This window comes from Carcharodon carcharias, chromosome 12, assembly GCF_017639515.1.
Source record: "Carcharodon carcharias isolate sCarCar2 chromosome 12, sCarCar2.pri, whole genome shotgun sequence".
NCBI lineage: Eukaryota > Metazoa > Chordata > Chondrichthyes > Lamniformes > Lamnidae > Carcharodon > Carcharodon carcharias.
In genome coordinates, this window is record NC_054478.1 from 44,999,558 (window position 1) to 45,026,942 (window position 27,385).

The 27,385-nt window shown below is 41.3% G+C and overlaps 1 protein-coding gene across 2 annotated transcripts in view; it reads left to right on the forward strand.

Annotated features, from left to right (window-relative positions):
- Nucleotides 1–3,158: 3,158 nt before the first annotated feature.
- Nucleotides 3,159–27,385, forward strand: part of LOC121285190 (von Willebrand factor D and EGF domain-containing protein-like) — a 311,018-nt gene continuing 286,791 nt past the window's right edge. For both annotated transcript variants that reach the window (XM_041201452.1, XM_041201453.1), the window contains exon 1: nt 3,159–3,391. In XM_041201452.1, the coding sequence (XP_041057386.1) occupies nt 3,292–3,391 (100 nt within the window). In that variant the 5' untranslated portion in view covers nt 3,159–3,291. The remainder of the gene's footprint in view (nt 3,392–27,385) is intronic.

Genomic DNA, 27,385 nt, shown 5'->3' on the forward strand with positions numbered 1-27,385 from the left:
AACTGAAGCATAACCTTCCGACTCTTATATTCAATTCCCCTCGCAATAAACATTCTATTATCTTTGCTAATTACTTGTTGCTTTGGAGATCATTGCTACTACCTTGGAGTTTTGGGCCTTTGATTTACATTTCTCAAATGCCAACCTTCATATGAACATGTGAGCTGCTTATGCAGCTCTATATTGTACCTCAGATGAGCAACAAGATGAGCAGCAGCAGCAGTAACTCCAGTAGCAGCAGAAGCAATACCAGTGGGAGCAACAACTGTGTTCTCCTCAACCACCTGCCGCTCAACAGAAGAGAAGGGATTAGCGTAATAAACGTTCTATTAGCTTTGCTAATACTTGCTACTTTGGAGATCATATCTACTGCCTTGGAGTTTTTAGCCTTTGATTTACATTTCCCTTGCGTTCCCAGTGCTTCAAGAGGTTGAGTTTCCTGTCAGGTGGTAGCTTGCAAGAGGTGATACCCCAACACAGGCTTTTTAAGTGGAACATACGCTTTCCGGACATGACTGAGCATCAGTGCTTCAAGGGGTTGAGTTTCCTGTCAGGTGGTAGCTAACCTTTGCAGCATCCTGGAAGAAGACTTACTGCCAACTGGACTAAGGGCTGTAATGTCTTTGACAGCCACTGACAATGCATGCTCACTTAGTCCATTTGGCAGTAAGTCTTCTTCCAGGAGGTTGCAAATGTCAGCTACCACCTGACAGGAAGCTCAACCCCTTGAAAGACTGGGAACACAAGGGAAACGTAAATCAAAGGCAAAAAACTCCATGGTAGTAGAAATGATCTTCAAAGCAGCAAGTAATTAGCAAAGATAATAGAATGTTTATTGCGGGGGGAATTGAATATAAGAGTCGGAAGGTTATGCTTCAGTTATAAAGGGCATTGGTGAGGCCACATCTGAAGTGCTGTGTACAGTATTGATCTCCTTATTTAAGGAAAGATGTAAATGCATTAGAAGTGGTTCAGAGAAGGTTTACTAGATTAATACCTGGAATAGGATGAGCACAAAGCTCCTGCTTGCAAGAGGTGATACCCCAATGCAGGCTTTTTACGTGGAACATACGCTTTTCGGACATGGCAAAGCACCAGTGCTTAAAGGGGTTGAGTTTCCTGTCAGGTGGTAGCTGACATTTGCAACCTCCTGGAAGAAGACTTCTGCCAACTGGACTAAGTGAGCATGCATTGTCAATGGCTGTCAAAGACATTACAGCCCTTAATTTTTTCACCTCTGGCTATTCCCAGGGATTTGCTGATGATATTTGTAGAATCTTACAATCTGCTACCCACAAGAGCATAAAAGCGATCATTGACATGAGTGTCAGGGCCAAAATTTATATGCATTTTTCACTGATGAGACCAGCCAGGATGATGGGGCAGTGGGATTTACAGCAATGTGACCAGATTATCTGTTGTTTTTGTAATTTTGCTTGAGGGGTTAGTGTTGGCCATGACATAGGGGATAATTCCACTGATCTTCAAAATAGAGTTTATTTTATATCCAACTGAGAGGGCAGACGGAACCTCAGTTTAATGTCCCATTGAAAGACAGGACCTCCAACAATGCAACACTCCCTCAGTATTGCACTGGAGTGTTAGCTTTGATTTTTGTGCTCAAGCCCTGGAGTGAGACTTGATCCTCCAACCCTTTGAAGAGAGCTACCAACTGACCCACAGCAGAATTGCTTTACAATGACACTTGCAATTTTGCATGTCATGTTCTACAAATCGAGATAGAAATTAGAAACAAGAATATTGTAGCATACTAGGAAGCCATTCAACCTATTGTATCTGTGCTGACACTTTGCTAAAGAAATCTAAACCTAATCCCATTACTTTGCATTGTCTTCTGCTGAAAATATGTGTCTATTCTTCAAAAGGTGTAATAGTTTTTCCCTAAATTACTACCTGTTGTAAAGGATTACAGGTTCTAAACAACTATCTGCTTTAAAAAATTGTTCTAACCTCTCCTACCATTATCTTCGTGAAAATTTTAGATTGATTCCCATTTCATTGCCTTACCAACCAGAGGAAATAGGCGTCCAGACCTGGTCAAATAATTTTACAAGCCTCAATTTATATCTCATTTTAGTCTTCTCCGCTCTATTGGAACACAGTCCCCTATCTCAAGCCTCTCTTCATAGTGTCATGCCTGTGGGCTCACACACTCGGGTCCTTTTTCCTGCACCAAAACAGTTCGACTGTTTCTCAATAACATTGTCCACAAGTACATTTTTAGAATTGATTTGTTTTTAGTCATTCTCAGGTTGTGGATGTCGCTAGTGACTGGCATTTATTTCCCATCCCTTGAGAAGGTGTTGTAGGCCTTCTTGAACTGCTGCAAGTGATACAACTGTGTCGCTTGCTAAGCCATGTCAGAGGACAATTAAGTCAGCCACAGTGGTGTAGAATTATTGGGCATAATGAGTAAAACACATTCTCTGTGGTCACTCAGCCATTTCATATAAATATTGTGCATGTTACAGCTGGATTATCAAACTTAGTGTCATTTATCTTGGCTGAAACCTCATTAACAACTTAAGTCCTGATCCCTCAATGCCTCCACCATCTACAGGGCTCATCAAAACCACTTGCTTGGATGGTTGCTGCCACAAAGCTTGAAGATCCAAATACTTGTCTTGATTAGCAGGAGTCCTGTCATTGGACTCAGTATCATTATCAAAAATAGTGGATTGGGGTTTTCCTCTGTTATCAGTAATGAAATTAGTTAATGGAATGGCATGATTCAAAATTGAATTGTTTTTACCACGTTGCTTGCACTTGCAAATCATTGTGAAAAAAGGAAAAATGTTGTCCTCTCTGTAGAGCTGTAGAACTGAACAACAGGCAAGATTTCCAGTGAGGCAATTGGCCAATGAACGATACTGTATTCGATTAGGGCGCTTCCCCCCTTTAATCAGTTTTAAGATAATTAACAGAATGAGATTTACCGAGCTAACAGAAAGTGGTGCGTAATATCAATGCGGTGCCTTCATTTGAATGTGTACAGTGGGTTATGCCTCTTAACCATATCTGATCCTTAAGATCTCTATGGGCTGGACACACGAGCACGTTTTTCCTGTCTCGGAAATGCTAATGTGGGAATGTTGTGAGCCCTCTGCAGGATTATTGCGATCTGACACCAGCCCGGGATTGCATGGCGCCGACAGACTGCGGTCGCTGACTTTCTGCGGCTTTATGGATGGGACCCTGCTTGGAATCAACAAGGACTCGGCGGTTCAGGGGGAATATCGTGGCTCAAATGAAACACTGAACTAACTCACCATGGGTCTCCTGTCCCCCTTTCTTCTGCCGGCATCATCTGGTTACTATCATCTCTTTGGGCTTTTTGTACTCAACGTGTGCATATCTCTTGCCCAGTTTGGTAAGATTAAGTTTGTCTTTTATTTTAAAGGCGAATGTGCAACTTTTGCGTGAGTGATTTTTTTTTGGTTAAAAAAAATATTTTTGCAGGCAAATTATTTTTGCGTGGAAATGTGAGGGGTGATCAATGCGTTTGTCAAAAAGATGTTGTTGGATCTCAAAATGCTTAATCACTGCATCAGAAGAGTTGGCAGCTGCATTCTGCTGTTTTACTTCAAGCGGACAGGAAAGATACATGAGCATGTCAATTATAAGTTTTCCTTGTGAGAAGGTTTTAGACAGTTTTATGGCTGTCTTTTGTTGTGTCTAAATCTTGGGAGGTCGTTGGCTCAACTTGCAGACAACAGGGGGTGTGGGTTGGTGGGGGTGGAGGAAAAAAAGTTGAAAAGCCACAAAATGCAGTGAAGATGATGCGGGTATTAGATAAAGATCATTCCTTACAATCAAGGTGCTGGCTTTACAATGCTGTTGGTAAGGGCATGTTGTCAGCGTTTTTTTAATATATGACGGGCTATGTACATGCATTTAAATTCTTAAAAGAATGGCTTGAGATTAAATCCAGCGCATTTCCTCAGATTGCAACATTAGGTTGAACCAAAACAAAGTCAGCATGCTTCTGTAAATTGTGGACCAGGCGCAACATTAATCACCGCAGGCACCAGTATATTGTGTGGCATTGACAGTGTTGTCAACCTTATAAAATCGAAGCCATCCACCTTTAAGATTTAGGCTGATTTAAAAAAAATAATTTCTTAAAGGCACGGTCAATTAGTTATCCCTTAAAAAAATTCAATTGAAAGGTGTTTATATTGTTATTGTGGCAAACTTTTGATCAAACTTCAAAGCTTGACATTCATTAATCCTCTATGGCATTCAATTGGGGCATGGCAAACAAGTCACAGTAATTAGTCAATTAGGAACTGGGGATTTAAAACAATGATTTTATAGGTCCATATTTCTGATATTGAAATCTGAGTTTGTTTGAAAATTGTACTATGGTTTTATACTATGGAAGATGTCACAGCTAGCAAGAAAATATCACCAGTCATAAAGTTGATCATAACTGACCAGTCACTGATATGTAGCCGGTGCCATCGTTGGCTAGAAATTTACGATCATTCAGAGCAAAGTTTGACACATTTGTTGATTTACACATTGGAATCTTACAAAGCATGTGTACTCCTGATTGTAAACAGAAAGCCGATGAAAACTTGTGATAAATTTGTTTAATTAGATCTAAAAACAAGGAGAAGAGATATATTGATCAAGCTATCTGTTGACACAGCACTTCATATGTTTATAACAGAAACAATTTATTGTGTCCAATCTGGGCACCACACTTTAGGAAGGATGTGAAGGCTTTACAGAGGGTACAGTAAAGATTCACGAGAATGGTTCCAGGGATGCTGACTAGATTAGAGAAGAGAAGGTTGAGAGGGTATTTGAAAGTGTTCAGAATCAGGAGGGTTATGGATAGAGCAGATAGCGAGAGATTGTTCCCATTGGTGGAGGAGTCATGAACCAGAGGACACTGGTTTAAGGGGAATGGCAAAAGCAACAAAGATGACAGAAGGAAAAAACATTTTTACACAGCAAGTGGTTAGGATTTGGAATACCCAGCCTGAAGAGGCGGTTCAGTGGTGGCTTTCAAAAGGGAATTAGATAATTGTCTGAAGAGAGAGAATTTTCAGGGCTATGGGGAACAGGCAGAGGGAGTTGGCATGGATACAGTGAGTGGAATGAGCTTCTGTGTTGTAACCATTCTGTGATTATATGTCAAAGGCTGCAGCAGAGATATAGTAATGCAAATGGTAGGATGGAGAAAATATACAAGAGGAAGGGAAAAATTGGGGTGGGCACAGGGGTATAATGGAGGATCATGCCTAGTGGGCTGGTGGTGCAGAAGAAAGTATTTTGAGCATCAGCTGGACAGAATGTGATGGCCAGAATTGCATTACTATCCCCACCATTAGATGAGACTTTAATAAGGAGAAGAGAATGGAATCTTAGTACTGCTACAAAGAGCAGGAAATAGACCAACTGCAAAAGGACCTACTCTCCCACACCCCACCACTCCCCTATCCATAAATGTAAACCAAACTTTGAAGACCCATTATACACTGAATGAAGTCAATGTCTCAAACCAGCACATGAAGGGCAGCTGATTCATGACCAGCTAGATACTGTACTGATTTGAATCTCATATGTGGTTGTTTGAGATAGGAGCTGCTGTGATCCAACCTGGAAGAAAAGCTAGTATATAGCACATGTTCATTTGAAGAAAAGAAAGATTAGGAAAAATGTTCAGGGATATATTTTTCTGTTTGCACCCCCAGATCATGGCTGCATCTACCAGGAGCACATATGAAGAAATGTGGGGTACAGTAGTGAAGTGGTTATGTTACTTAACAAATCATCCAGAGGCCTTGACCAAAAATCCAGAGAATGTGGCCTAGAAATTGTATCACACTGTGGCCAATTTAGAGGCATTAGGTGCCAGAGGGTCCAGCACAGACTCAATCCATGCTGGAAATGCACCGCCCACCATATAAATTAGGACTCGTCTGGTGGTCTCATGGACATGCATCTGAAGCTGGTATTTGGCAACTGTAAATGAAAATTGGTGTCTTAATGCTTGTTTCAAAATTGAAAAAGTAGACAGCGAGTGACTACAGTATGCTTCATGCGTATGCACAGCAGTCAAAGCAACAGTTTCCAAGGGAACCACTAGGTGTTGCCATTCCAAAGGCATTGTAAAGTGGGAGTTGCTCCACATTAACACTACAGGCAGCTGCCAGTCATTGGTTTGTTGCTTCACCTCCACCGTGACCAGCGAGGTGTCTCTAGGGTCTTGAATAGCGCAAGCAGCTCGACAATTCTACACTAATGAGATCTGGAGTCCAATCTTATGTTATTCTGCTGCCATACTCAGTAGGGACATGCAGCATATTCTGTGCTGCGATCACTATTTTAAAAAATTGTCCATAAGTTCAAATGCCACCGTGGTAATTGGTGAAATTAAAAATTCAATTTAAAATTTCTGGAAATAAAGCTGAAAATTCAGTAAAAGTGAAGGTACATTGTAATTAATTTATTAACATTACTTAGGGAAGGAAATCTGCTCCCCTTTACAGGTTCTGGCCCAAAGTGACTCCAGTCCCACACCAATGTTGTTGACTCATAACTTTCCTTTCTGGTGATCTTCGTATGCTGCTCAGTTGCGTCAATCAGGACCACTGGTGTTTTCTCAAGTGTAATAGGTGTGGGTCATCAATGCTAGTCTTGGGCACATTGTGAGAATGAATGAAAAAAGTTCATGATAGGAGCCTTGATTTTCCATCCATTAAAATGGATGGGAAGTAAGTCGGACTGCCAGCATGCAATTTCCTGATAGGCATTTACAGCGGGAGAAGCTGTGAGCTGAAGAGGTGGAAATTTGCCCTTGAGCTTTGAGTCCTGATCTAACATTGAGGATATTCCACGCAATAGGTTATGAAAATTGGTTACCAAGCTAATGTAGGATGGATAAATGGGCAAGTAGTAATAGCCAATGGCGTAAACCAATGTTCTGACAATGTGCTGTGACAACACCATTGTATGGATTTTATGTGGAGACTGAAGTACCATGTTGAAAGATGATTATTCAGGTGAGTTGGAGGACCTATAGGAAGGGACATGTGTTAACAGGTTTCTTGCCTGCCTGCAGATAAAACAAACAGGCCACATGAGTCACTTCAAGCATCTTAACAAGATGTCCTATTTTACTCCCATTAGATCCATTATTAATGAGTAATTACAGATTTTATTCACTGAAACCCTGAGCATGTCAAAGCACTTACCTTGACACACTGGACCATGTTCAAGTGAAGTTTCACTGGTATCATGAAAGAAGTATCAACCACAAGGTTTCACTGTGTGACATAACTAAGTTGTCACCAACTTGAAGTTAATGCCTTGGACAGCCACCCAATTTATTGGTCAAAAGACCTGGCTTCTTAAGTAGTCAAGCAGGTCATATTTAGTACTGTAAATTATAATTTCTCATCCAGGCAGATATTTACTGGTATAACACAATGTAAAACATGGTTGCACTGACAAAAAAAATGGATGGCATAATGTTGAAGAAACTGGACTAGCCACAATGACAAGTTGAGAAATTGAATTTGTTAAATCAAGTGGGTTGTGGGCTGGCATCAGATGAAATGACCATGAAAGCTGCTGGATTGTCATAACAACACAGTGGTTCATTGACGTCCTTCAGGGAAGGAAATTTATCACCTCGGCCTGGTCTGGATAGTATGTGACTCCAGTCCCAAATAACTTAATGCTATCAGCTGAACTAGAGATGGTCAATAAATACCAGTGATGCTCATATCTGAAGGATAAATTGCTATTAAAAATAAGGAAGAATAAATAACCAAGAAAGACAGGAAAGTGTACCTCTCTCTCTCACAGTGATACAAGTCCAAGCTAGATTCAAAATTGCAGTGTTCTCTGACAAATTCAAGTATTGCTTGAAGCAGTTTCTGATATCTGGCCCAAAGATATTACACCTCTTTTGAATCTTGGTGGACAAGGCTGAGCTGGCAAACACAATATTTTCAGAAAACCCACTGGAATTCAAATCACTTGCAAAATTAGCATCAAATTTAGTAAGTTAATCATCTAAATTAGAATCAGCTTGAGCCTAGAACAGCAGATGTTCAGCTTTTCACAACCTTACCGGAGGAGGATCTGCTGCTCCATGGTCTCTGGCTTTGATAAGACTGGTAGTAAAAATACCACTGTATCATTAAAATGTGGCTCAAGGTGACATGAACAATGGAATAGATGAATAGAGGAGGAGTTAGTTCCTCAGTTGTGGCTTTGATCACCAAAGTACCTTGTGCCATTGGGCCAGTAGGTTTTTGAGAATCAAACTTTGGCTACAAACTTTCTTGTGCCATCTCATAAAAGAAAATCTGCAATACTGACCTATGTCTAATTGAAACCCGTGTAAACAAACAACTACTGGCAGTCATGTGGATCTGAAATTGGCTGAGGGACAGAAAGCAGAAAATAATGGTAAACGGTTGTTTTAAAGACTAGAGGAAAATGTGCAATGGTGTCCTCCAGAGGTTGGTGTTGGGACCATTGCTGTCTTTGATATATATTAATGATCTGAATTTGGATATACAGGGCATAATTTCAAAGTTTATGGATGACGTGAAACTCATAAATGTAGTAAACAGTGAGGAGAACAGTAACAGTCTTCAGGAAGGCATAGACAAACTGGTGAAATAGGCAGACACATGGCAGATGAAATTTAATGCAGCGGAATGTGAAGTGATTTATTTTGGTAGGAAGAATGAGAGCAGTGTAAACTACATAGTCCAATTTTAAAGGGGATGCAGCATCAGAGAGACCTGAGTGTATATGTGTACAAGTAATTGAAGATCGCCAGGCAAATTGAGATGACTGTTAAGGCACCGTTTGACTTCTGATTAAAGGTATAGGGTACAAGAGCAAGCAAATTATGTTTTCCCTTTATAAAATATTGGTTAAACTTCAGCTGCAGTATTGTGGCCAATTCTGAGAACCACACTTTAGGAAGAATATCAAGGCTATGGAGAAGATGCAAATAAGATTTAGAAACAGGCCATTTAGTCCTTTGTGCCAATTCCCATTCAGCGAGATCATGGGTGATCTGGGACTTAACTCCACATACCCAGCTTTGCCCCATATCCCTTAATACCCCTGGCTGACAAAGACCTATCAATCTCAGTTTTAAAATTAACAATTGACTTATCAGTTGCTGTTTGCAAAAGTGGGTTCCAAAACTTCTATCATCCTTTATGTGCACAAGTGTTTCCTACTTCCACTCCTGAAAGGTCTAACTTTTAGTCTATGTCTCATATTTCTAAGACCCCCAACCAACAGAAATAGTTTCTCTCTATCTACTCTGTTTGTTGCCATTAATAGCTTTAAAATTTTGATGGGATCACCCCTTAACTTTCTAAATATAATATAATACAACCTTAGAGTGTGTAATCGCTCCTCGTAATTTAAGCCTTGGATTCCATGTATCATTCTGGTAAATCTACTCCCTTCAAGACCAATATATTCTTTCTAGAGTGTGGTTCCCCGATCTGCTCACAGTACCTCAACTGTGGTTTAAGGAGGGCTTTGTACAGCTGCAGCATAACTTCTGCCCACCACCTCCCAGTACTATTTTCCTATAGATGTAAAGGTCAGCATTTTATACCTTTTTTTAACTAATTTCACTACCAGTCCTTGACATTATAATAATCTATATTTTTGGATCCCCAAGTCTCTTTGGACTTCCACCATTTCTGACTTTTTCATCATTTAGGAAGTACGCTGTTCTATCCTTTTTAGATTTAAAATGGGTAACTTTTTATTTACTTATATTGCAAACTGTTTCCCACAGTTTTGCCCATTCACTTAATCTATCGATATCTCTTTGTAATTTGGTGCTTCCATTTACTCTACTTACAGTTCTGCCTATCTCTGTGTCATCTGCAAACTTAGATATTTACTATTTGGATAGAAATCCCATCATCTAAATTGCTCAGAAATAGTGAATAGTTTAGGCCCCAAGACAAATTTTTGCAGGACACCACTTGTCACCTTCTACCAGTTAGAGTACCTTATCCTGACTCTCTGACTCTTGCCACTTGACCAAAATCTTAACCAGGTCAATAATTTACCTTCAATTCCATGAACTTTATCTTTAGCTAAACGTCTATTCTGAAGGACATTACCAAATGCCAATATGGAAGTCCATGTAAAAGGAAGCCATAGACATTGCCCTGTCCATGACTTTAGTCACCTCTTGAAAAAATGCTTTCAGGTTTGTTAGGATAACCAACTCTGTACCAATCCATGTTGACTGTCTTTAATCATCTAAAACTTTTCAAGGTATTCAGTCCCTTTATTTTTAATTATGGACTCTAATAACTTGGCAGCAACATTAATATTAGGCTAACTGGTTTATAATTCCTTTGTTTCCCTAGATACATGTAATGGAGCCAAGGCTGAAACATTGCAGTTGGAGAGACTAGAGAAACTAGGGCTGTTCTCTGAGAGCAGAGAAGGTTATTTGATAGTGGTGTTTAAAATCATGTAGGATTTTGATTTCCCGTTGCAAAAGATAAGTACCGAAAGGACACGTTTTTAAGGTTATTGGAGAAAGAACCAGAAGTGACATGCATTTTTTTTTATTGAGCATGTTGGTGAGGTGGGAATGACTGCCCTTGACACCAAGTCAGGATTTGACTGAGTGTGACATCAAGGAGCCCTAGCAAAACAAGTCAATGGGAATCACCCCTCCACTGGTTAGAGTCATACCTAGCACAAAGGAAGATTGCTGTGGTTGTTGGAGGTCAGTCATCTCAGCTCCAGGACATCACTGCAGGAGTCCCTCAGGGTAGTGTCCTCGGCCCAACCATCTTCAGCTGCTTCATCAATGACCTTCCTTCCATCATTATGTCAGAAGTGGGGATGATTGCTGATGATTGCACAATGTTTAGCACCATTCTTAACACCTCAGATGCTGAAGCAGTTCATGTCCAAATGCAGCAAGACCTGGACAATATCCAGGCTTGAGCTGGCAAGTGGCAAGTAACATTCGTGCCACACAAGTGCCAGGTACTGAGCATCTCCAACAAGAGAGAATCTAACCATTGCCCCTTGACATTCAATAGCTTTACCATCATTGAATCCTCCAATATCATTTATCCTGGGGGTTACCATTGACCAGAAACTGAACTGGACTAGCCTAATAAATATAGTGGCTACAAGAGCAGGTCAGAGGCTAGGAATCCTGCAGCAAGTAACTTGCCTTCTGACTCCCCAAAGCCTGTCCACCATTTACAAGGCACAAGTCAGGAGTGTGATGGAATACCCTTCACTTGCCTGGATGAGTGCAGCTCCAACAAATATTCAAGAAGCTTGACACCATCCAGGACAAAGCAGCCTGATTGGCACCACGTTCACAAACATTCACTCCCCCCACCACCGACGCACAGCAGCGGCAGTGTGTACCATGTACAAGATACACTGCTGAAACTCACCAAGGCTCCTTAGACAGCACCTACCAAACCCACAACCTCTACTGTCAAGAAGAACAAGGGCTGCAGACATCTGGAAACAGCACCGCCAAGAAGTTCCCCTCCAAGTCACTCCCCATCCTGATTTGGATCTATATTGCAGTTCCTTCATTGTCGCTGGGTCAAAATCCTGGAACTTCCTCCCTAACAGCACTGTGGGTGCACCTACAGTACATGCAATGCAGCGATTTAAGAAGGCAACTCACCACCACCTTCTCAAGGGCAATTAGGGATGGGCAATGAATGCCGGCCTAGCCCATGACACCCAAATCCCAGCAATGAATAAAAAGAAAATGTTATGATCTGTAATGTACTATTTGAGAGGGTAGTGGAAGAAGATTCAATAATAACTTTCAAAAGAGAATTTGAAAAGTGCTTGAAGGAGAATAGTTTGCAGGACTGTGGTAAAGAATTTAGGGTAGTGGGACCAATTTCATAGCTGCTTCAACAGTCAGCTAGGCATGATGGACCCAATAGCATCCTCTTGTGCTAAATTGTTCTATGATTCTGTAAGATCATAAGACATAGGAGCAAAAATAGGCCATTCGTCCCATCGAGTCCACTCCCCCATTCAATGAGGTCATGGCTGATCTGATAATCCTCAACTCCACTTTCCTGCCTTTTCTCCATTACCCTTGATTCCCTTACTGATTAAAAATCTATCAATCTCAGCCCTGAATATACTTATAATGACCCAGCCTCTACAGCCCTCCGCGATAAATAATTCCACAGATTAACTACCCTCTGAGAGCAGAAAGTCCAATTCATCTCTATCTTAAATGGGTGATCCCCTTACTCTGAGATTAAGCCCTCTGGTCCTGGACCCTCCCTCAGGGGGAAACAACCTCTCAGCATCTACCCTGTCAAGCACCCTAAGAATCTTATATGTTTCGAAAAGGTCGCCTCTCATTCTTCTAAACTCCAATGAGTACAGGCCCAACCTACTCAACATCTCCTCGTCAGAAAATCCCTTCATACCTGGGATCAACCTGGTGAACCTTCTCTGGACTGCCTCTAATGCCAGTCTATCTTTCCTTAGGTAAGAGGACCAAAGAGGTTCACTGTATTCTAGGTATGGTCAAACTAGTGCCTTGTCTAGTTTTACCAAGACTTCCCTATTTTTATACTTCTTTCCCTTTGAAATAAAGGCCAACATTCCATTTGCCTTCCCTATTAACTGCTGAACTTGTATGCTAGCTTTTTGGGTTTAATGCACGAGGACCCCCAAATTCTTCTGTGCTACAGCTTTCTGCGTTTGTATTTCATGATTGTTCCATTTCTTTTCAAAGGAAAACTTAGATAAGCTAATCTTTGATCAGTAATTTAGAGTTCTTAAGGCTTGGGTTAGAAACTGTGAAATGATCAGATAACATAAAGGAGCAATCCAATTTTATTTCTCTTATTCTTACTATTCTACATTTTATAATTTTGATTTGCTTTTCTTCAGCTCTGCTTTCTCTTTTTCCATACATCATTATGTTTCCCACAAGCCTCATTGATCATTGGAATTGGCCAACCACAATTTAGAAATCTTTATTGTTCAAAATGGTAGCCAGTTGTGAAAGTTAATGACCTTGAATAGGTGAAGCTTTCAATATATATATAAGGAAAGCCTTTAGTGAAGATCTGCATACCAGAAATGAGACTGGGTGGAGACAAAATGTTTTTTGACTGGAAATGTGTGCACATGATGAAATGCAAATGCTTCAAAGTCACATCAAATGGGTGGAATTATTACACTTCAAGTGGGTCTTAACATTGGGTTTCCATTTGTTTGCCTTGTATTCATCAAGACTGTAGACCAATGCATTTGTGTCAAACTACTAACACATGCTAACTTAAGAACTCTTTGTAACTTAAGGAGATGGATTTTCATGAAGGAGACAGGTGTTGGGAAGTCGAGAAAGTTCCCGACCCTACAAATCCATCTCCATTAAGGAGGCCCATGCCCTTCCTATTTTCATGTCAGGGAAGCGGGCCATGATGGAGTTGGGCCACTGGCCTCTGGAGGGAGGCCTGAGGTGGCAATGGAGGCGGGTGGATGGCAAGGCCAGCAGGCTAGTAGGCTCATTTCTGTTTACTCTGACATCAGCTCAGTTGTAATCATGACTGTTAGGCTCTCACCCCCTTAAATCCCCACCCACCCCTCATACCCTCTCCATGCCCCCTCATATCTTTCATGCCCGTTACTTACACCTTTTATTACAGCCTGTGCCTCTTCCATATGCCCCCATGTATTCTCCATCCTCACTCTCCCAGTATCCATTATGTACAGAACCACTGAGCCATTGGCAAGTCTAGCAAGTCTTTGAAATGACCCTGAAATAGAAAGCATATGCAGAGGCTTTGAAAAGATACTTTGAAAAAAAAGTGCTCAGCTTATAACCTCTTAAAAGTGTCAATCAACCACAGCCATTCATAGTATCAATTTTAAAAAGCTTTTATCCTCTTCAGACCACTTTATCTTGTGCAAATAAACATGCAGGCATTGTAAAACTGCATAAAAGAAAGATCAGGTATTATAAGGCAATGGAGATGTCAATCAAACAAAGTTTGCACTCAGCTTAAGCTGTGTAAGCATTGCCTGCTTAGCTAATTGGATTAGTAATTCTTGGAGCTCAGTCAGGCATTCATTATGAGGCCTTTTGGTAAAATAGATGTCTGCTTCTGTTGATACAGTTGCTGTGAGTTGGAGGGAGGGAGTTGGGCAGCTGGCAGGAAGCGATGAGCGGAAGGGTGGGGAGAAGGAACTGCTGAGCTGGAGGGTTGGCAGAGGGAAGCAGTGAGCTGGAGGGTCAGGGAGGGAATCAGCGACCAGGAGGGTCAGCTAGGGAGAACACAAGCGGGAGAGGTGGTGAATGGGGAGTTGGCGAGTGGGAGAGCCGAGAAGGCAGTGGTGAATGCAAGAATTAGGGAGGGAGGCAGTGAAGTGGTAGTTTGTTTTTAAAAGAGACTGAGCATGTTCAGTAACCAAGCTAAAATGAGAACACGCTATTAGAATGCACTTTAAACAAGGAATACCTGTACGTGCAAAGCAAAGCAAAGGACAATGGAAAGCAGGAGGTGGAGGTCAGAAAATATTTCAAGGGGTGGAATTCCATAATTAAAAAGTCAGAATTCCGCCAGAAGGTGGAAATTTCTCATCCCTGTCACATATTGAGTAAAATTAGAAATCATTGTTCAACTGCTTAATTACAAGAGAATCACCTAATATTCATAGAGCACAATAAAAAGATATATTGATAGTGTCAACCTTTTTCAGCTCATACCTTCTGGAAAGATTCTTGTGTTCGTGCCTTTCCACAGACTTGCACACTCATTGTGGGCTGACACATCAGGACACAGAATGCACGCTGGGTGGGAGACTTCAATGTCTGTCACTAGGTCTTGCTCAGCAGCACCACTATTGTCTGAGCTGGCTGAGTTCTGAAGGACATAGCTACTAGACTGGGACTGTCACGGCTGGTAGAGAAGCAACATGAGGGAAAAATCTACTTGACCTTCCCCTCATCAATTTACCTGTTGCAGACACTACAATTCATGACAATATTGGTAACAATGACCACCATACAGTCTGTGTGGAGACAAAGTCCCATCTTCACGCTGAGAACACCCTCCATTATGCTGTGTGGCACTGCCACTGCGCTAAATGGAATAGATTCAGAATGAATTTGGTGGCTCAAATTTGGGCAGCCATAAGGCACTCTGGGCCAGCAGCAGAACTGTATTCCACCACAATCTGTAACCTCATGACCAAGCATATCACTCACTCTGCTATTACCAACAAGCCAAGGGATCAACTCTGGTTCAATGAAAAGTATGGGAGATCATGCTAGGACCACACCAAGCCTAAAATGAGATGCCAAACTTGTGAAGCTACAACCTAAGTCTACATGCATGCTAAATGTAGGAAGCAGGATGCTATAGACAGAGCTAAGCGATCCACAACCAATGGATCAGACCAAAACTGTGCAATTATGCTGTATCCAGTTGATGGACAAGCAAACAACCAAGAGGAGGAGCAAGAACATCCCCATCCTAAATGATGGTAGATCGCATGCACTTGAGTGCAAAAGACAAGGCTAATGTACTTAGAACCACCTTCAGCCTGAAGTGCTGAGTAGAAGATTCATCTTGGCCTCCACCTGAGGTTCACAAAATCACAGATGCCAGACTTCAGCCAGTTAGATTAATTGCACGTGATATTAGAAAATGGCTGACCGCACTGGAAAAAGCAAAAGTTATGGGCCGTGACAACATCCTGGCAGTCGTACTGAAGACTTGTGCTCCAAAACTGGCAGCCTCCCAAGTCAAGTTGTTCCATTTGTACAGTGGCATCTTCCTGACAATGTGAAAAGTTGCCCAGGTATGTCCTGACCACAAAAAGGAGGGCAAACCCAATCCAGCCAATTACCACCCACTCTTTTGGTCATCAGCAAAATGATGGTAAGTATGGTGACAGTGCGATAAAAATGGCACTTATTCACCTATTTACCAATACTAGCTTTGGTTCCTCCAGAATTACAGCTTCAGACCTCATAACAGCCTTTGTCCAAACATGGAAAAAAAGAGCTGAATTACAAAGGTGAGGTGAGAATGTCTGCCCTTGACTTCAAGGCACCAATTGACTGAGCGTGACATCAAGGAGCCCTAGTAAAATTGAAGTCAATGGGAATCAGGGGGAACTCTCCACCGTCTGGAGTCAGGCCTAGCACAAAGGAAATTAGTTGTTGTTTGAGGCTAATCATCTCAGCCCCAGGACATTGCTTCAAGAGTTCCTCAGGAAAGTGTCCAAGGCCCAACCGTCTTCAGCTGCTTCATCAAAACTTCCCTCCATCCTAAGGTCAGAAGTGGGAATGTTCGCTGATGATTGCTGAGTCCTCATTTCCATTTGTAAATTCTCAGATACTGAAGCAGTCCATGTTCACATGCAGCAAGGCCTGGACAACGTTCAGGCTTGGGCTGAGAAGGGGAAGTAAAATTTACTCCACATAGGTGCTGGGTAATGACCATCTACTTAAACGAGAATCTAACCATCTTCCCTTGACTCTCAGTGGCATTGTTTGCATAGCTGAATATTCTGCCATCAACATCTTGAGGGGATTGACATTTAACTGGACCAGCCAAATAAATACTGTGGCTGCAAGTGCAGGTCAGAGGATAGGTATTATGTGGTGAGTAACTCACCTCCTGACTCCCCAAAGCCTGTCACCTTCTACCAGGCACAAGGCAGGAATGGGATTTAACACTCTTCACTTGTCTGGAGGAATGCAACCCTGACAACAATCGAGAAACACAACAGCATCCTGGACAAAGCAGCCTACTTGATTGGCACCCCATCCACCAACTTAAACATTCACACCCTCCACTGTGACTGCAGTGTATACTATCTACAAGATGGACTGCAGCAACTTGTCAAGGCTCCTCCAACAACATCTTTCAAGCCTACAGCCTCTACCAGTAGGAAGAAAAAGGATAGCATATGCATGGGAACACCAGAACCTGCAAGTTCCCCTCCAAGTCACACACCATCCTGACTTAGAACTATATCACCATTCCTTCACTTTCATTGGATCAAAATCCTGGAACTCCCTCCCTAAACGCACCATGGGCATTTAACAAGATAAGAGCTCATGGCATTGGGGTAGTATGTTATCATGGATAGAGGACTGGCTAACTGATAGAAGACAGAGAATAGGGATATGGGGGGCATTTTCAGGATGGCAACCTGTAACTAGTGGAGTGCCACAGGGATCATTGCTGGGCCACAATTATTTACAATATATATTAATGACTTGGATGAGGGAAATGAATGTACTATCGCCAAGTTTGCGGATGACACAAAAATAGGTAGGAAAGCAAGTGGTAAGGATGACACAAAGAGTCTATAGAGGGATATGGACAGGTTAATTGGGTGTTCAGAAACGTGGCAGATGGAACTTAACATGGGAAAATGTGAGGTTATGCAATTTGGCTGGAAGAATAGAGGAGTGGAATATTATTTAAATGGAGAAAGACTGAAGAAAGCTGCAGCACAGGGATTTGGGAGTCCTTGTGCATGAATCCCAAAAAGCTAGCGTACAAATTCAGCAGGTAATAGGAAAGGCAAATGGAATGTTGGCCTTTATTTCGAAGGGAATGGAGTATAAAAATAGGGAAGTCTTGCTAAAACTATACAAAGCACTAGTTAGACCACACCTAGAATACTGTGAACAGTTTTGGTCCCCTTACCTAAGGACAGATATATTGGCATTGGAGGCACTCCAGTGAAGGTTCACTGGGTTGATCCTGGGGATGGAGGGATTTTCTTATGAGAAGAGGTTGAGTTAGTTGAGCCTGCACTCATTGGAGTTTAGAAGAATGAGAGGCGACCTTTTTGAAACATAAGATTCTTAGAGGGCTTGACAGGGTAGATGCTGAGGGGTTGTTTCTGCGTGTGGGAGAGTGTAGGACCAGAGGGCATAATCTCAGAGAAAGGGGGCACCCAGTTAAAACAGCGTTGAGGAGGAATTTCTTCTCTCAGAGTGTAGTGAATCTGTGGAATTCTTTACTGCAGAGGGCGGTAGGGGCTGGGTCATTAAGTATATTCAAGGCTGAGATAGACAAATTTTTAATCAGTAAGTGAACCAAGGGTTATGGGGAAAAGACAGGAAAGTGGAGTTGAGGATTATCAGATCAGCCATGATCTCATTGAATGCGGAGCTGAATGGCCTATTCCTGCTCCTACGTCTTATGGTCTTATGGGTGTACCTGCACCACATGGACTGTAGCGATTCAAGAAGGCAGCTCACTGTCAACTTTTCAAGCGGAATAGGAATGGGCACTAAATTGTGGCGTTGCCAGTGATGCCTGCATTCCATGAAGGTATAATGAAAAAGTGTAATACTTGAGGGGGTGTTGTACTGTTGGAGGTGATATCTTTCAAGTGAGATATTAAACCAGACCATGCTTGATCCAGTGTTCCAGGGGGATATGAAACCAATTCACCGTCCTTTTTTATGTTCTTATGTTTTATATGCCTTTCCTCAACCAGTGCCACTGAAATCTAATTAATTGGCCATTCATTTCATTTTTTTCTGGAACTTTGCAGTGTGCTGCATTTGTCTACATAACAGCAGGATTGTGAGTATGTAATCAAGTGTATTAGCTAGTTGCTGTATATAATGATTATAAAAAGAGTCAAAATTAATCATTCGCTCAATTTAAAAAAAAAAGCTCTACAAGGGACTAGTCTTAATTTGTACCAGCATTCCCAGAAGAATATTGAGTTTGTTTTGAAATAGTCAAGAGCCAATTTAAATTGGATTACAGCTTGTTAAAACCACATCGCAAATGTAAATCTAGTAATATAATTATGCACCTTCTTCTGCACTGTTGAGTTGTGCAGAAAATTCAATCACAAGTCAGTGGAATTTTAAACCATGAAACACTTCAAATAAAACTAATTTCGTTGAACAGCCATAAGCAAATTTCAGTGAGTAGTAGGCCATTGTGCAAATACTGTTGACCACAAGTTGATAAAAACCAAACGAACATTTAATGTTGGGCTGAGAAAACTGAAAGTGACAGATCATTGATTTGTGAATCGTTTAAATGATTTTCAAGATCTTATGGGCACATGATTACTTTTCTTTTATTAAAAGGATGTATTACCTAATTCTTCCAAAATTATAATAGTGAAGAACAAAGACAAAAGTGATTTATAGAGATGATGCAAGGAAACATTAGGAAGCCAATAACTTGATAAAAATATGATAGCATTACAAAATGTAGCTGATACACTTAGCTTTATTAATTACACTGGATTTCAAAAAAGATCATGCTGCATCTTTCAAAGTATGATTGCCTGCATATTTTTTTTGTCATGTTTAAATGTCTTTGTGATGTGATTTTACTTATTTCTACTATGTAAGTAACACAGCTTATTAGAACATTAAGAGTCTATTACAATGCACTGAAACTTTGATTAGGCTCGTGGAGTTGATTAATCACTTTAACAGGTGGGATCCTGTTTACTCTTCTCTGTGAGGATGTGCAATTGATGTAACAGAAAACTAATGGTACATTTTGCACAATATCTTTATTGCCATAGGTCTGTAATGTATATTTATGGGTAAAACCTGTTTCCACATAATTATTCATTTGGGACACTCTCTGCATTGTTTGATTTATAAAGCAAAGACGAGTGTCCTTCAGTGTATTTCGCTTCTCTCCCTGTCTCCAGTCAGGGTGCATTTCCTCTGTAATTGTCAGGCTGCCGCATTGTAAAAATGCCTGGAGCTAACATTGCACTGTTGTATAAATGTAGCCCTGTACTCTTCAATTTATGATACATAGGTTCACTTGTAGGTATCTTTATATATATCAAGATTAATTTGTGATTCAAGATTAGTTGACTGAAATCTTTGGAGTTAATTCTGCAATTGCTATTTTAACAAAGGTTCTCATCTCTATAAAAGGGCAATACATGTAGCCAAATCATTAAGAATATTTTTATGCATTAAAAATGTTTGAGAATGACAGTGCATTGATCAACCTGTCATAATTTCCATCATGCTGGAAGCGTGAAGTGCTCTGACTGATCTGCTTTTAAGAAATCATCCAACCTTGTGATTGGTCAGGTATGCATAGTCATGCCACTGGTGCCCACTGCCCTGTACTGGCAGTAATCTTCTTCTGATTTGAAGTATATTCTCCTCTGTGTGAAAGTGGATGCACAGGTTCTGGTGGATGGGCACAGAGCATTGCTGATATAGCCTGATGGACTTGGCATTCCTCCTTAGATTCTCCTGTTCTGTTGGACACCCTGTTCAGGTATTCTCAATAATATCAATTATTATGCTGTGGGGGGAGAGAAGGGCGATAAATATAAATAACTTGCATCAATTGACTCAAGGGTTCATAAGAATCTAAATGCTAATTGGAATTGAAAACAATCAAAACGCTGGCTGCTAAATTATATTTCCCTTAAGATATTGCTCTGTGCTTTTCATAACTTTCAGGAGACTTATTGTCACCTAGCCAACCTGGATACTTATTTTAAAATTAACATTTTTCATATCAGATGTCCTGCATGCAGGCATGATAGCATGCAGGAACAATAGTTTAAAATGAAGCTCCCACTCTTTGAGATGGGCTGCTGCTATTGTTGCTGGATTAGCAGTCCTCCAATAAATGTTCAAATTAACTCAGTACATTCCCATTGAACTGAGTCTTTTGTCTACTGCCCAGAAAATACCATCAATGACACTTGCAACAACAAATTAATTGGAGTTTAACCAAGTCTGCATTTGTTCCTTGTGTGAGTTCCTTTTTAAGTTGCACATTACTATATATTATGATGATAATAGTTCTTGGCGCTGCCAAGAGACTACAAAGACTACAATTATGGGCAGAATTTTCTGCCTGTCGGGCAGGTGGGCCTGACCCAATCTCCGGTGGGCGGGGAGCTGATCCCCTCCAGTGAAGCGGACCCCACCGCCATTTTACGTGGGCGAGCCAATTAAGGCCCGCCCAGCATTACGATTGGCAGGAAGTGCTATGTGCTTCCTGTGCGGGTAGGGGGATTCCCCAAAAGCGAGAGTGTGGTCTTTTGCGCATGCGCACGAAAGAGCGCACATCTCCCTGAGGCAAAGTGCTGCCTCAGGGAGATTGCTGACAGTTTTAAAAATATTAAAAATAGAGAAAAAAAAATTCCCTAACATGTCCCCCTCATGTGACAATGTCAAATGAGATGGGACATGTTCATAATTTATATAATAACTTTAATGAAATGTTTAAAACCCTGCATGAAACCTCATCCGGTCGCTGGATGAGGTTTCATGTTTTATCTATTAGTCGCCAGGTCTCCTGGCCTGCCCGCTAACCTTAAGATTGGATGGGCAAGTCCTTTAATTGTTTAAATGACCCCGTCAATGGCCTCAATTGGCCATTGACAGGTTGTCGGGCCCACAGCTGATTTTGCTGCGCCCCTACCTTTCTGAAAATTTAAATGGGGCGGGATGACGTCAGGCGTTCTGCCTGACATCATCCTGCGTCATTTTATGCGCGGCAAGCGGGCTCCGCCCCCTGCTCGCCGATGGCAAAATTCTGTCCCATTTTTTTTTGATTCTTTCACGGGATGTGGGTGTCGCTGGCTAGGCCATTGTTTATTGCCCATCCCTAATTATCTTTGAGAAGGTGGTGGTGAGTTGCTTTCTTGAACTGCTGCAGTCCTTCTGGGTAGGTACATCCACAATGCTATGAGGAAGGGAGTTCCAGGATTTTGATCCAGCGACAGTGAAGGAATGGTGATGTATTTCGAACTCAGGAAGGTGTGAGGCTTGGAGGGGAACTTGGTGGTGATCCCTGCTGCTTTTGTCCTCTTAGGTGGCAGAGGTCACGGGTCTGGAAGGTGCTGTTGAAGGAGAATTGGTGAGTTGCTGCAGTGCATCTTGTAGATGGTATACGCTGCTACCATTGTGTGTCAGTGGTGCTGGAGGGAGTGAATGTTGAAGATGGTGGATGGCATGCTAATCGAGTGGGCTGCTTTGTCCTGGATGGTAGTGAGCTTCTTGAGTGTTGTTGGAGCTGCACTCATCCAGGTAAATGGAGAGTATTCCATCACACTTCTGCCTTGTGTCTTGTAGTTGGTGAATAAGATTTACCTGCATGACTGATTGCTATAAGTAGGGTATTATTGAAATCTCTTTATCTGTTAGACAGCATTTAGAATTCTGATTCATAGATGCATTTATTTGTAAAGGTTGCCAGGGCTGCATTCATATTGCTCTTAGTTAATCAACACCCTGGAAGTTACCATTAACCAGAAACCTAACTGTACCAGCCATGTAAATTCTGTGGATACAAGAGCAGGTCAGAGGCTGGAACTTCTATGGCAAGTAACTCACCTCATGACTTTCCAATGCTTAAGGCGGTGGAAGCAGAGTCTTTGAATATTTTTAAGGAAGAGGTAGATAGATTCTTGATAAGTAAGGGGGTGAAAGGTTATTGGGGGTAGGCGGGAATGTGGAGTTGAGGTTACTATCAGATCAACCATGATGTTATTGAACGGTGGAGCAGGCTTGAGGGGCCAAGTGGCCTACTCCTGCTCCTAATTCGTATGTTCATGCATATGTCCACCATCTACAAAGCACAAGTCAGAAGTGTGATGCAATGCTCTCCACTTACCTGGACGAGTGCAGCTTCAAAAGCACGCAAGAAGCTCAATACCATCCAGCACAAAGCAACCTACTTGATCAGTACCCCATCCACCACCTTGAACATTCGCAGCAATGTGTAGCATAAATAAGATTCACTGCAGCAACTGGCCAAACCTCCTTTGACAAAACTTTCCAAAAGTGTGACCTTTACCACCTAGAAGGGCAAGAGCAGCAAATGCATGGGAACAATATAGCGGATATTCCCGGGAATAGCTGTAAATCAGGAAATGAAGCGAGGAAGGAATGCGGGAAAATTACAATCACCAGGGAAGTGGTATTGAGCAAATTGTTGGGGCTGTGGGCTGACAAATCCCCAAGCCTGGATGGACTTCACCCTTAGGTCTTGAAAGAAGTGGCTAGTGAGATAGTTGATGCACTGGTTTTAATTTTCCAAAAGTCCCTATTTCGGGGAAGGTTCTGTTAGATTGGAAAATAGCAATTTAACTCCTTTATTCAAACAGAGAGGGAGACTGAAAGCAGGAAACTACAGGCCAGCTAGCCTAACATCTGTCAGAGGGAAAATATTAGAAGCTATTATTAAAGATGTTATAGCCGGGCACATAGAAAAATTCAAGGCAATCAGGCAGGGTCAGTTTGGTTTTGTGAAAGGGAAATCATGTTTAACCTGTTTATTGGAGTTATTTGAAGGAGTCACATGTGCTGTGGATAAAGGGGAACCTGTGGATGTACTGTACTTAGATTTCCAGAAGGCATTTGATAGAGTGCCACATCAAAAGTTATTGTGGAAAATGAAAGCTCATGGTATAGGTGGTAACATAATGGCATGGATAGAAGATTGGCTAGCTAACAGGAAGCAGGGAGTTAGCATAAATGGTTCTTTTCTGTTTGGCAGGATGTGATGAGTGGTGTGCCACAGGGATCAGTGGTGGGGCATCGACATTTTATAATTTATATAAATGACTTGGATGAAGGGACCAAAAGAATAGTTGCTAAATTTGCTGTTGACACAAAGCTAGGCAGCAAAGTAAATTGTGAAGAGGACATGAGGCTACAAAGGGTTATAGCTAGGTTAAGTGAGTGGGCAAAGACCTGGCAAATGGAGAATAATGTGGGTAAATGTGAAATTCTCCATTTTGGCAGGAAGAATAAAAAAGAAGTGTATTATCTAAACGGTGAGAGATTGCATAGCTCTGAGATTCAGAGGGATCTGGGTGTCCTAGTGCATGAATCAGAAAAGATTAGTATGCAGGTACAGCAAGTAATTAGGAAAGCTAAAGGAATGTTATTATTTATTGTGAGGGTAATTGAGTACAAAAGTAGGGAGGTTATGCTTCAGTTGTATACGGCACTGGTGAGATCACATCTAGGGCATTGTGTACAGTACTGGTCTCCTTATTTAAGGACAGATGTAAATGCATTTGAAGCAGTTCAGAGAAGGTTTACTAGACTAATACCAGGAATGGGTGGGTTGTCTTCTGAGGAAAAGCTGGACAGGTTAGGTTTGTATCCACTGGAGTTTAGAAGAGTAGGAGGTGGCTTGATTGAAATCTCTAAAATCCTGAGGGGTCTTGACAGGGTGAATGAGGAGAGGCTGTTTCCTCTTGTGGGAGAATCTAGAACTAGAGGTTACTGTTTAAAATTAAGGAGTTGCTTGTCTAAGACAGAGGGGAGAGAATTTTTTTCTCTCAGAGTGTCATGAGTCTTTGGAACTCTCTTCCTCAAAAGGCAGTGGAAGCAGAATCTTTGAATATTTTTAGGGCAGAACTAGATAGATTCTTGATTAACAAGGGGATGAAAGGTTATCAGGGGTAAACAAGAATGTGGGGCTGAGGTTACAATCAGATCAGGCATGATCTTATAGAATGGCAGAGCAGACCCGAGGGGCCGACTAGCCTATCCTGCTCCTAATTCATATGTTTGTAGCCCCACAATCTGCAAATTCCCCTCCAAGCCACACACCATCCTGACTTGGAATTATATTGCCATTCCTTCACTGTTGCTGGAATTCCCTTCCTAACAGCACTATGAGTGTACACCACCTGGACTGCAGTGGTTCAAGAAGGCGGCTCACCGTCACCTTCTCAAGGGCAGTTAGGCATGGGCAGTAACTGTTGGCTTAGCCAGCGACACTCACATGCCATGACAGAATTTTTTTAAAAAGCACCTAGGAACAATGTAAAACCATCAGAACAAGCCTGATCCAAATTCTTGGCAACATGTGGAAACCAAAGGTTAAACTGCAATCTCAACTCTCATAACTGGATATTTATTAGTTTACAAAGTTTATACTATGGCTCAAATTTTGAGGTTAGAACGATGGTGAAACTGTCAACGTTTGCTCCTGCCACTGCTGTTGGTTTCCTCCGACCCAGAAAAGAAACCCAACACTGTATATATTTGAAAACTTTATCCTTATTACTATTTCTTATTTTTAAATTGGACTTGTCCGCTGAACACAGGCAATTAAGATAGTTTACCCTCTATCTGGAAATTACCCCCAGCAGTTTCCAGAACAAAATAACTCTCTTCTCAATTTCGGGAATGTCACACCTCGTTATGCCGAAGGAGCTTCTAATATACCACCTGGGACTGTACAGACCAATTTCAAAAGAAGCTACAGGAATGCTGTTTGCATTTGATAAGCCAATCTTGCTAGCGGAGTCAGTGGGTCTGTTGAGACAATGGCTTCCCAAACATCAGGCCCTCAATATGAATGGAACCCCTTTCAACCCATAATGGCTGAGACATTATCAGTCCTGAAAAAAAGCCACATCTCAGGTACTGAATAAAACTCCTTTGTTGAAGTCACTAAGGAGAAAGAAGGTCACATGAGCCAAACCTCTGGCATTTTGAGCAGTTTAATATCATCTTTCTGAGCTGTGCAGCCAATTGGCTTTTTAACATCCAACTGACAGGCCACATTGAAGCAAGCATCTAACCTGACTTTACTGGAAGATTTTGTATCATTGCCTACAGAACTGATGCCATCTCTACATACCTACTTCATCTTGCAACATCAATGCCACCTGAAAAAGCAAATCTTACAACACCAGTCTCCAGCCAGCTGACCATCAAATGCCTACATGAAATACTTCCTCGTTGGACTCTGATTTTGGGACTCTGGAACTCATGTGAATGGATATTCATTTTCTCTGTGGTCATTGTACTATGAAACCTCCTTTTATCTATCCCTCCCTAGACTGTGTGAATGCACAGTGGGATGTTGCTAACACTCCTTTTCGGGGGTTTTGAATGTGTACATAAATTAATCTGCTGGGTTAATCCTGACTCAAATTTGTTGTGTGATTATTTAGTGAAATTGGATCACAAAAAAACCAAGGAGTTGGGAAACTACGCCATCAGTTATTGTTAAAAAAAACTAATTTAAAACACCTTATGTTTAGGGACAGGTGGTAAGAGGAAAATCAGTGCTGTTTGAACTGAACCTCCTTCTGTCCATAACATAGCTGTGAAACTGACAGCAACTTCAGGGGTCCACAAATGTGCAATTGAACATGAAAATCCAGAAAGTTCTGCCAGTGATTTTACGCTTTCCAATAAGATGTGCTGTTAAAATGCTCCCAGTTGCAACCAAATTGAAATCACTGAACTGACAAGTACTTGCCTTTTCATGCTATTAGTCTCACTGTAAAAACCCTTGAAAAAGTTATACCATGTGAATGATGTGTAACCGGGTTTTTAATGGCTGACTAAGTTCATAATTATTGCTGAAAGCTTCTCGCACCCTGGAATACTAATTTTATATTTATGGAATGTCAAATTTTTGTGTATGGTTAAGAAAATCCACATTTATTTCTTAAAGTTTGTTTATGATATTTCAGCTTTTACTTAAGGCCCATGTGTACATCTCAATAATTTATTAATGTAACATTTAATTAAAAAGTGAATGATATCAGTACATTTTCATTCCTGGTTTGCTATCTGTGAGAATACTTCAGTTTGATTGGTTTCTTACATGCTTGATGACATCACTATTGTTGCATGTCTGCATGGGCATGTCTGATTCATAATAGCATGATAGGTAACTGATGCCAAAGAAGCAGATACTTTTGGTGAGGTTGAAATGAAAGGGCACACAGAAAATGGCATAATGAATGAATTGGGATATTCTATAATCTGTCTTGAGCCCTTAGACTAGGGATGCATTTTGATGTAATTGAGGGTATGATGGTGGATGATTAAACAGTTACAAACTGGGAGATCTGCTTTATTGCCTGATTCGATTTAATCAGTAACTGAGCATAGTAGGTGATGGTGTTGACAATCTGTAATCTTGAAGCTTCATCCTTCAACAAAGCCAATGCTATTCTTGTTTCAATATGCTTTTCAATATGAGCTGGGAATATTTCTCGTGAGCTGCTTCTGCTCCTCACCAAAACTTCAACAGAAACCCCGTTTACGCACAAAATGGGAGAGGTTCTGTGGAATTTCCCAACGGTTTCTTGACTATTATCTTTCAATGTTAAGTATTTTGGGCTATTTTACTCCCTTGAATTCAGAGTTGTATGTCAGCATTTTGCAAATTAATATTAAATGCTTGCATACTTGACAATAGAGTTTGAACCCTGCATCATTTTGGCTTCTCAATTTCATGGGATCTGGGACTGTGTTTGCATACCTTTCTTCAGAATTTCAGAGCAGTGGTGAGAGAAGCCTGTGAACAAATCACGTTCTCTCGACAATGTTTGGCGTATGTCCCTT